General features: G+C 43.6%; 1 protein-coding gene across 2 annotated transcripts in view; it reads left to right on the plus strand.

Annotated features, from left to right (window-relative positions):
* Positions 1-11841, plus strand: part of ALDH5A1 (aldehyde dehydrogenase 5 family, member A1) — a 33850-nt gene that overhangs the window by 15361 nt on the left and 6648 nt on the right. For both annotated transcript variants that reach the window (XM_011998176.1, XM_011998177.1), the window contains exons 6-8: positions 3712-3855; positions 6335-6493; positions 11442-11611. In XM_011998176.1, the coding sequence (XP_011853566.1) occupies positions 3712-3855; positions 6335-6493; positions 11442-11611 (473 nt within the window). The remainder of the gene's footprint in view (positions 1-3711; positions 3856-6334; positions 6494-11441; positions 11612-11841) is intronic.

Consider the following 11841-nt stretch of genomic DNA (forward strand, 5'->3'; position numbering starts at 1 on the left):
CCCAAGGAGTTCGAGACTAACCTAGACAACATGGTGAAACCCTGTCTCTACAGAAAAAAAAATTAGCTGGGCTTAGTGGCACACACCTGTAGTCCCAGCTACTTGGGAGGCTGAGGTGAGAGGATCACCTGAGCCTAGGAGGTCGAGGCTGCAGTGAGTTGTGATCATGTCACTGCACTCCAGCCTGGGCAATAGGAGTGAGACCCTGCCTCAAAAAATAATAAAAATTAAAAAGTCTAATTTCAAAGATTTTGTGCATCTGTGGTCATTTTAGAAACCATGAGAAGCATGAGGGAATAATTTAATTTTTTTTTTTTTTTTTTTTGAGACAGTTGCCCTGTTGCCCAGGCTGGAGTGCAGTGGCATGATCTTGGCTCACTGTAACCTCCACTTCCTGGGTTCAAGTGATTCTCATGCCTCAGACTCTTGAGTAGCTAGGATTACAGGCATGTGCCACTACGCCTGGCGAATTTTTGTATTTTCTGTAGAGATGGGGTTTTGCCATGTTGGTCAGGCCCATCTGGAACTCCTGGCCTCAAGTGATCCTCCCTCCTTAGGGGCCTCCCAAAGTGCTGGGATTATAGGTGTGAGCCAGTGTGCCCGGCTGGAATAATGTAATTTTAATGCCTCCCAGTCATAATCACTTTTGTCATGCTATAAACTCATACTCCGGGAGTAGTGCTTTGGAATCCTACCATTCATTCATAATAGGAATGGGAATTTTTAGATCCATACACTGCTATGCCCTGATTAGTGGGTCTTACAATGCAAACTTACCTGCAGAGGGATTCAAATGTTACTACGAAGTAGTTAGAAAAAAGAGGGAAGCCTGGGAGAAAGGGTTGTAAATCCTTCGTCGTTCAAGCCAGAGAAATTCCCAGGATACTGGGCGAAGGGCAGCAACTCAGTTTTCTCAGCAAACTATCCTCATCTAACAGGGCTCCAGGAAAATATCAGCCATGACCCTGCCAAGTCCAGCTCTGCTCCTCTTTACCTAGGACAGTGATGGACCTCAAGTGACTGAATGGGAAATGTGACAAATATAGCTAAAAGGATAATTAATGCATATAGCAAGCACCTCTGCTGAGCTGGTCTTCAGAGATTAGTGGCTCAGCTGCTGGTTCTGGGGTGGAGAACCTTTTCCTGTAACTGAGGGATATACAGCGAGCCTGTTCTAGGGATGCCTGCCCTGCCCTTGCTTCTTTCTAGGGGGGCCACCCCTCCCAGGACCCCACTGAGAGGACAGCAGCCAGGTTTTAAAGCGCATGATACCTCGTCTCTTCCTCTGTTCAGAGAACTGAACCATGAGTGGTCATTAACTTGAGCGAAACGTAAATTGTGGGCTGGCCAGTGATCTAGGACAAGTAGCCTGGCATAGAAGGGTGGGCTGGGTCAGGGCCTTTTCCTCTCGGAAGTCCCCTCTCCTTCACTAGAGAAGACAGAGAGCTGTTTTCCTTTCTGTTTCTTTCTCTCTCTTATGCCTATTAAACTTCCGCTCCTAAACTCAAAAAAAAAAGATAAAGAAAGGTAGGCCGGGCCAATCACATGCTGTCTTTGGAAGCTGAGGCCCTGAGGTCAGCCCATGGGAACTGGAGCTGAAAAGATTCATTAAGACATCACAGGAGTTTATGCCATACCCAGTGGCCAGGGCAAGCCGCCTGCCTGGAAAAGCAGAGACTGAGTGGGGAGAGGACACTGTCAGAGGACACAGAGCCAGCGCAGGTGGAGGGACAGACACCAGAGACAGGACCTATGCTCAAGGCCAGGTGGAGGCAAAATGGAGTGACGCAACAGTGAGAATCATTTTGCACTGAAGCAAATCCAGGAACAGTCAATGACATTTCTTAAAAATTTTACGATAAAAACATAAAAAAAATTTTTAAATGGTTATGTTGCATCCAATAAAAAATATGTGTAGTCTTAAAACTTGAACTACTTTGTTGAACAGTAATGTTTCAGAGAAGATTGTTACTACCATTTGATAGCTGGAATATTAACATACGGACGCATACACAGGACCCACACAGGCCCAGCTTTCCAGCCATTCTGTGTTTTTATCAAGAACCGTGTCACAAAACTCATGACCTCAGAATGTACAACACTTGGGGGGCAACGCTAGAGCCACCTTGGGCTTGTGAACACGGTCTGTTTCACTCGAACCGTCTCAAGTGTGGTCCCATCTTCCCTGCAGCCATGACTAGACAAAGACCTACTATCCTTAATTAATCATTTAAACATCCCTGAGCAGCTTCTTAGGCTATGAAATCTCTTACTGGATATTTAAACTAGAATAGCTATATGTACCAAAAGCCTTACTTACTTATACATTGAGCTAGCAATTCTACATGTTCATCCTGACAGAATAATCTCAGCGTTTGTTTTGTTTTGTTTGTTTTTTGAGACAGAGTCTTGCTCTGTCGCCCAGGCTGGAGTGCAGTGGCGCAATCCACAGCATTTTTTTAACAGCAAGGATGGAAACAACCTAAATGTCCAACAGATGGGGCCTGAATAAATAAATTACAGAAAAGCCATGCAGTAGAATACGATGTATGCATCTAAAGGAATGTTCTAGGCCGGGCACAGTGGCTCACACCTATAATCCCAGCACTTTGGGAGGCTGAGGCAGACAGATCACTTGAGGTCAGGAGTTTAAGACCAGCCTGGCCAACATGACAAAACCCCATCTCTACTAAAAATACAAAAATTAGCCAAGTGTGGTGGCACATGTCTGTAATCCCAGCACTCAAGAGGCTGAGGCAGAAGAATCGCTTGAACCCAGAAGATGGAGGTTGCAGTAACTGGAGATTGCACAACTGCACTACAGCCTGGGCAACAGAGCGAGACTCCATCTCGATGATGATAATAATAATAAACAGACAAAGTTCCAGAAACGTATGTGCTGACATATGAGGCTCTTCACATTATAATGTTACATTAAAGGAGCAAGGTATAAAATGTTATGAGAATTTTAAGGTAGACGTCCCAAATATGTGATTCATTAGGAAGATAAAGCAGGTTACAAAACTGTGTAATTATATAATTATACCATCCTGTTTTTTTTTTTTTTTTTTTTAGATGTACATGTACATGAACCTGCATGGCTAAATTCTAAATGGATGTACTTTAAAATGTTATCAGTGTAAGCTATGGATTGTGGGATTCTAGGTGATTTTATTACCTTATCTCTATGATTTTTAAGCCCATCATATAATTGTTTTGGATAGATAATACGCTTACTTATATGGTTCGAAAATTAAGACAGTATTAATGTTCTCCATGACAAGTCTCACCCTCACCCCAACGCTGACTCCCTCCCTCTTTCTATAAGTAATGACTTTTTGTGTCTTGTCGTCTCAGCGTTTATTTTACCAATTTATTTATTTATTTAATTTTTGAAATGGAGTCTCACTATGTTGCCCAGGCTGGTCTAGAACCCCTGGCCTCAAGTAATCCTCCCACGTCAGCCTCTTAAAGTGCTGGGATTACAGGTGCACACTACCACACCCAGCCTCTTCCCAATGTTTCTTTATCAAATACAAGCAAATGTAAATACATATTCTCATTTCTCCCTTTTCTTATGCAAAGAGTTATCCCATGTACACCACTGTGCACCTTGCTTTTTTCACCGTTTGGTAATTTTTTTAAACAAAGGCTTATAACAATCCTGGTAGTGGATTTCTGTGCTCACAGCATTCTCTCCTCTGCTCACAGATCCTGTTGCACCATGCAGCAAACTCTGTGAAAAGGGTCTCCATGGAGCTGGGAGGCCTTGCTCCATTTATAGTATTTGACAGTGCCAACGTGGACCAGGCTGTAGCAGGGGCCCTGGCATCTAAATTTAGGAACACTGGACAGGTGAGTCCTGAAGAGTATTTCAGGTTTTGTGTGTGTGTGTGTGTGTGTGTGTGTTACAAAGATCCCACCACCTCTACTGCCTTAAATCCCAGAAGGAAACTACTTTTGGGTTCCTTCCACTATTCATTCTTTATTCATTGACTCTGTCAGCAAATATTTAGTATATGCCTGACTTTTTTTTTTTTTTTTTTAAACCAGGGACTATACTAGACTCAGAGGGGCCCCCCCAAAATAAGTTGCAGTCCCTGGCTTCAAAGAATTTTCTAAACAGCAGATGTCCTTTAGTCAAATTGTTCTCTGTTTTCTTCTTTCCCCTACCCTTTTAATCTGGTTATTTTTATAGTTTTCTTTCATTGATCTCTTTTCTACTGAACGGATATAATCATCTCCTCAGACACAGAACAGCCTTGAACAATTGGGGTCTCTGAGGCCAAGGGAAAGAAAGTAAGAAAATGTTGAGGAGGGTGGTGGCTGGAAAAACTCAAACCTCTGCTGCCTGCTATGACCCAGTGGGGCCTCGCTGTCCCGAGATGGAGGGAGCATCAGAGGTGCCCTGTACAGGGCACAGGCCCACGCCAGCAGTGTTTTGGAGGAGTAACGGGGCTGTCCTGGGAGACCAGAGACCTGAGCTCATGTCTTCCTAGGAAATCCTGGAATATTTGATCTGTCAGGGACTTTCACAGTTATCAGCTCTACAAACGTTGCATTTTACAGATGAGGAAATGAAACTCTAGAAGGAAAAAGTGACTTGAGATCAGACATATTCGGGCCACAGTGTCAGATCTGCTGAGGAGCTGGGACTCTGAGCCAAGGATCCTGTCTTCCAGTTCTATCCAAGCTGCTGCCAGGATCCTGCCTTCTTAAATATTCTTAAGCATTTCATCTTAAAAGTACCATCAGTATGTAATTTTAAATGCATTCTAGAAACAGAGTAAATATCCCCGAAAGGTTATATTGTAAAAAACTATGAAATGTTGTGTGATATTCTCTATCAAATAATTTTCATCCTTGCTTTGGCCTTTGGTAATTAAGTTTTTCCCTTCCACATAACCTGAATAAGCTTGGTTTGGTCAGAAATAGGTATATTTTCCTTCATAAACACAAAATGTTACCATCAGTAACACTATAAGGCTACAACTTGGGGACAGGTATGGTGGCTCATAACTGTAATCCCAGCATTTTGGGAGGCCAAGGCAGGAGGATCACTTGAGCCCAGGAGTTGGAGATCAGCCTGGGCAACAGAGTGAGACTGTCTCTACATTTTTATTTTTCATTTTATTTATTTATTTATTTATTTATTTATTTATTTATTTTGCAACAGAGTCTCACTCTGTTGCCCAGGCTGGAGTGCAGTGGCGTAATGTCAGCTCACTGCAACCTCCACCTCCCGGGTTCAAGAGATTTTCTTGCCTCAGCTTCCTGAGTAGCTGGGACTACAGCTAATTTTTGTATTTTTAGTAGAGACGGGTTTCACTATGTTGACCAGGCTAGTCTCGAACTCCTGACCTTACGTGATCCACCCACCTCGGCCTCCCAAAGTGCTGGGGTTACAGGCATGAGCCACTGCGCCCAGCCAAAAAAAATTTAAAAATTAGCTGGGGCCGGGCACGGTGGCTCAAGCCTGTAATCCCAGCACTTTGGGAGGCCGAGACGGGCGGATCACGAGGTCAGGAGATCAAGACCATCCTGGCTAACACGGTGAAACCCCGTCTCTACTGAAAAAATACAAAAACTAGCCAGGCGAAGTGGCGGGCGCCTGTAGTCCCAGCTACTCGGGAGGCTGAGGCAGGAGAATGGCATAAACCCAGGAGGCGGAGCTTGCAGTGAGCCAAGATTCGGCCACTGCACTCTAGCGTGGGCAACAGAGTGAGACTCCGTCTCAAAAAAAAAAAAAAAAAAAATTAGCTGGGCATGGTGGCGAGTGCTTATAGTCCCACCTACTTGGGAGGCTGAGGTAGAAGAATCACTTGAGCCCTGGAGGTCAAGGCTGCAGTGAACTCACCACTACTGCACTCCATCCTGGGCGACAGAGCGAGACCCTGTCTCGGAAAAAGAAAAGACTATAAGTTGGTGTTGGTCCACATTCCTCTTAGCCTCTGCTGAGGCTGCAGCATCACAGTCTCCCAGGAGAACTGCAGATTCTTTTCCCACCCCCCGGGGAAACAAAATAAACAAAGGCATTTGAAAAAAACATGGATTGGGTGGCTTTTTTTTTTCTTTTTTTGGTCTACAGGTACTTATTGCCAACTAATCACTGATGCATAGCAGCTGTGTAGCATAGCAGCTGTGGAGGGAATTGGAGGGGAACATGCGCTGACTCAGTGCTTTTAAGCCCATGTGAGGAGGAAAATGGCAGGTTGAACACATGGCAGCCACCGAGGGAAGTGTTTTCACAGAGAGGCGGTAGTAGCCACACATTCACTGGTCAGGTCTGCAGCTTCTGACAGACTGTGTGGGTTTGTTTTTGTCTCCTGTCCAGACTTGTGTTTGCTCAAACCGATTCTTGGTGCAAAGGGGCATCCACGATGCCTTTGTGAAGGCATTTGCTGAGGCCATGAAGAAGAACCTGCATGTAGGTAATGGATTTGAGGAAGGAACTACTCAGGGCCCATTGATTAATGAAAAAGCAGTAGAAAAGGTAAGTATATTATATTACTTGTGAAAGTAAATTTCATGGTTTCAATATCAAAAGCTTAATCAGCAAAAACACTTTGGCTGGGAGGTGGAGATAGAAAGGGATTGGTTGACAGAATATTAGAGCTAGACAGAAGGAATGAGCTCTGGTGTTCTATAGCACTGTAGGGTGACTGTAATTAGCAACAATGTCTTGTATATTTTCAAATAGCTATTATTCGAAGAGTGGATCTTGAACGTTCCCAGTACAGAGAAATGATTGATGTTTGAGGTGACAGATGTGCTAACTACCCTGATTAGAGTATAGAGTATGAGAGATCTACATCTATACATGGAATAGAATGGAATTTTCAACTATGTTTTCACACAAAAGCCGCAAAGGTTAAAATAAAAAATTAATAATAGCTAAAAAAAATTACGTTAAAAGGCAAAAAAAAAATGAAAACAAAAAAGTCATTTTGGTAAAGTGCCCGGCAAGCCTATTTTGTAAACAATGAGAAACCTGAGAAAAGTGAATTCTGCCTACCAGTTACATGAATCGGGGGGGCGTCATCTGCTCATGAGCTGCTCTAGCCCTGCCATTGCACCAAGTCCCCATGCATTCTGTCGCTGTAGGTCTTTACTGCCCTCCCTAAATTTTGTTATAGTGATGACAATTCTGCCCCTCACTGCCTCAGCAATTAGGATCTCGAGACAAAGTTCGTTCCTCTGTTGGAACACCTATGGAATGGAAGACTGGCTTTGTTTGCAGATGGTTTGCATTTCAGCTGTAATCCTGACGTTGTCTTGTTCTTTCTTCTCTTGATGACAAAATCCCTGTCGAGAACAGTCCTTGATGAAAGCATCCCAGCCAGGGGTGCAGAATCACAGATGCCATGTTCAGGATTTAGAGACAGTGAAGGGAAACTGCTTTTAGGAAAGATTTGTTTGTTTAAAAAAATGTTATAATCCACACTACTAGCTCTATGAAACTTCTCTCCTTATTCTGCTGTTTAAAAAAATTCATTTTGGAGTCACAAGGAAGTTTCTTGTAGTATCAAACATCCAGTATTTTTTTTTTTTTTTTGAGATGGAGTCTCACTCTGTTGCCCAGGCTAGAGTACGGTGGTGCAGTCTTGACTCAGTGCACCTCTGCCCCACTGGGTTCGATCAATTCTCCTGCCCCAGCCTCCCGAGTAACTGGGATTACAGGCACCCACCACCACGTCTGGCTAATTTTTGTATTTTTAGTAGAGCCGGGGTTTTACCACGTTGGCCAGGCTGCTCTCAAACTCCTGACCTCAGGTGATCCACCTGCCTCGGCCCCCCAAAGTGCTGGGATTACAGGCGTGAGCCACCGCACCTGCCCAGAAATGGTTTTAATGGAATATTTCAAATCAGGAAGACAACAGAAGCTGAAGACAGTGTGTGGGAAAGAAGGGAGGAGAGATGGCCAGAGGGAGACACACAGTGGAGGCACAGCCAGCCCCTGGGTGCAACTGAAGAACCAGAAGCAAGTGAGAGCCAAGTCAGTACTCATCATGGGAAACACAGCCCGACCAATGTTCCTCAACCTCCTCAGAGCCTGAGAGCCAAGCCCTGACTCCATGGCTGCCCCCACCCCGTGGGCAGTCAACTCAGCTGAACCCACCTCCATTGCCTTGGGAAACCCAGGGAAGCATCGAGGTTTGACCGAGCTCTGATAAATTTCTAGTTACTGTCTTGGGATTACTCTAGATAAAGAAAATACATTAAAATTTACATTGGAACCACCTGCATTTTAGAGGTGACTTTGGACCTTGGGGACAAACCAGGGGTATTCACTTGTCAAGTGAAGGCAGTTTGGGTCTAGGCCAGCTATGGTTCAAGTCCTAGAGTGGTGGTCCTTAACTCACACCATGCCTTTATCAACTACAGTTGCCTGGGACCCATCCAAGAAGACTGAGTGTTAATTTATGTGTAGTAGGCCTAGACATTGGCATTTTCTAAGTGCCCCAGGATGATGCTAGTTTGCAGCCAGGTTGGGAAACCACTCTGTCTTAGAGATTTTTTTCCCAAAGGGAAGACACACATTGTCCTCCAGATGGTGCTGTATGCTAGGACTTCAGACAAACAAACCCCAAAATTTCTTTTTCGCTGGAGAGAAATTTGGTGGAAACCACCTTGTTTAAAAACAATTCAGTGTTGGCTTTAGTGTACATACTGTCATAGAGTGGGTTCCAGGAAAAAAACACTGCACCTCACATTAATATGACAAGAAAAGGGCAGAGCAGATTATATTTGGGGATCAAGGGGGTAGACCCCTGTTAAGTATAATTATTTTTAAAATATAAAATTCATAGAAAGTAAGTCATCCTAGCCAATGGGGATTAGTTGCAGGTGATGCAGTATGAGAGCATTGCAGCGGGGGCATGGATTTTCGAAGACAGAATGCATTCACACCTGTATTTACCTTCCTGAAACTCTATAGAAAATTCAGCTGAGGGCCAAGTGTGGTGGCTCATGCCTATAATCCCAGCACTTGGGAAGCTGAAGTGGTGGGTCACTTAAGGTCAGGAGTTTGAGACCAGCCTGACCATCTCTACCAAAAAAAAAAAAAAAAAAATTAGCCAGGCATGGTGGCAAGCACCTGTAGTCCCAGCTACTCAGGAGGCTGAGGCAAGAGAATCGCTTGAACCCAGGAGGCGGAGGTTACAGTGAGCTGAGATCGCACCAGGGCACCCAGCCTGAGCAACAAAGTGAGACTGTCTCAGAAACAAAAGCAAAACAGAAAATTCAGGTGAAAAATGGAAGGGAAAACAATGCCAGTGAACCAAAGATTGTAATGAACTTCTGGAACTCAAAAGGGATTGTGTTAACAGAAGTCATAATAGATGGATCTACCCAGGGGAACCCTGCAGAGGAAATTGGTGCCATTTTAAATGGCAGAGCCTTTCTAGAATTGGTGGCTGTAGAAAGTAGGAATAGGAAGAGGGGAGGAGATGAAGCTGGTTGATTCTACTTTTGCACAATTTTCTGGGTCATTCCCACCATCTCTCCCCACCACGACCACCACCAAGACACACAAGACAGCAGAGGCATTTGTTCTGGGCAGGACAGTTTTTCTGAAGAAATATAGTAGGTATCTAGGCGGACTACAGCTTCAAGAACGAGGCTAGGTACATCAGGGTAGGGCTTTCTCGACTTTGCCTTTTGGGGAAGGGAGCTGCCCTTATGTGAAGCCTGCACGTTAGAATAAACCCAAGCTTAAAACAGCAAACACCACTCATGCCACACATCCCCAAATTGATCAACCCAGTCCTTGTGTGTGTGTGTCCCCCAAACACACTGCTGGAGCTGAGAAGCAGCCGACCAGGTTAGTTTCGACAACTCAGTCCTTCATTCAGAAAGATGAACAACCAAGGATCATGATGGGGAAACCATCAGCACATAAGAGGAAAGGTCAGGAAAAACAAACAGAACAGTCCCTGAAGGCAGCAGATAAATTAGGGAACTAGAAGGAAATTTTCTAAGAATCTCATAGTGTCCTGCAAGAGTTTTGAGAAGATAGTGCATCTGTAAACTGCTAATAAGAAATATGTTCTAGGAAATGAAGCAATGAAAACAAGAGTCTGTAGAAATTACATACATGCCTGTCACAAGCTTCAGTAGCTGAAGGTAGACGATAAAATTTAGGATATCTTATGGAGTTTAAAGCAAACAATAGAGAGGCAAAAAATATAATAGAAATGCCAAAAAAAAAAAAAAATCAGAACTAATCTGAACTCCTACTAATACCTGTCCAGTAGTAGGAGTTCTAGAATGAAATAATTGGGAAGTTGGAGGAAGTGACATTACCAAGTCAATAATAGATGGAAACTTCGCAGAGTTAGGGGAAAATAATTATTCTGCAGATTGAAAGATTTCACTGATTACCAAGTAGGATGAATGAAAAATACATATATATATATAGCTAAAATTTTAGAATATCAGAGCATAGGAAATCCTAGGAGATTTCGGAGAGGAAAAGGCTATCAAGAGGAAAAAGGGTGAGAACCATTTTTGGCTCAAACTTCCTCAACAACACTAGAAGTGGAGAAGTGCACTCAAAGTTCTGAAGTAAAGTTATTTTGTATCAGAATTCTGTACTCAAGCAAATTATCAATCAGGTGGAGTACAAAACACCAGAAACGTGGTGTATGAAAATTCAGAAACTAGACTACATCCAGGGCATCTGTTTTAAAACAACTATTTGGCCAGGCCTGGTGGCTCACTCCTGTAATCCCAGCAGTTTGGGAGGCCAAGGTGGGTGGATCACGAGTTCAGGAGTTTGAGATCAGCCTGGCCAAGATGGTGAAACCCTGTGTCTTCTAAAAATACAAAAATTAGCCGGGCAAAAATTTCCTTCCACTTCCCTAATTTATCTGCGGTGGCAGGTGCCTATAATCCTAGCTACTCGGGAGGCTGAGGCAGGAGAATCACTTGAACCTGGGAGGCGGAGGTTGCAGTGAGCTGAGATCACGAAACTGCACTCCAGCCTGGGTGACGGAGCAAGACTCCATATCAATAAATAAATAAATAAACAAACAAACTACTTGAGGAGAATGTGTATATCAGAAAGCAACAAAAACTCAGTTCAGGAAAGAGGACAACATGGGATCCAAGAAGCTGGAAATAACCTCAGAACGCAATGAAAGCAAACGCCAGCAAACAGCTGAGCCACAGGCCTAGAAAGAAGTGAAGATATATTAGACCATTCAACAAATAGGAAGATCAAACAGCTAGAAGATATCAAAGAGCAAGGATGAAGGTGGCACTCTTGCTTCTGAATCTGTGCAAATGTGGTTCCTTCTACAAAAGGAAACCAGCATACTTTATTGTTAACCTACATTTTTAAAAAAGATGAAAGATAGAAGTAGTTAAAGTTTTCTGCAGTTTAAACATTCTGAAAGATTGTATCATGTAGAAAGCTTTTTTTCTTCCTCATCACGCAGGTGGAGAAACAGGTGAATGATGCCGTTTCTAAAGGTGCCACCATTGTGACAGGCGGAAAACGACACCATCTTGGAAAAAATTTCTTTGAGCCCACCCTGCTGAGCAATGTCACCCAGGACATGCTGTGCACTCATGAAGAGACTTTTGGTCCTCTGGCACCAGTTATCAAGTAAGGTTCTCCAGCCAGCGGGGAGATGGGAGGAAGAATAGAAGAGAATGGGAAACCCTGAAAGAGATTCCTGGACAGCTTTGAGGGCTGGCCAGGAGGCAGACAGTTGTATTGAGTCCATTGGAGAGCAGAGTGCAATTTATGTTTTTTTAAAAAACTCATAACTTATTTGGACCACAAAATTTATTAAATTCTCTTTTTTTTTTTTTTTTTTTGAGATAGAATTTCGC

Source organism: Mandrillus leucophaeus, unplaced genomic scaffold (assembly GCF_000951045.1).
Source record: "Mandrillus leucophaeus isolate KB7577 unplaced genomic scaffold, Mleu.le_1.0 Scaffold56, whole genome shotgun sequence".
Classification (NCBI taxonomy): domain Eukaryota; kingdom Metazoa; phylum Chordata; class Mammalia; order Primates; family Cercopithecidae; genus Mandrillus; species Mandrillus leucophaeus.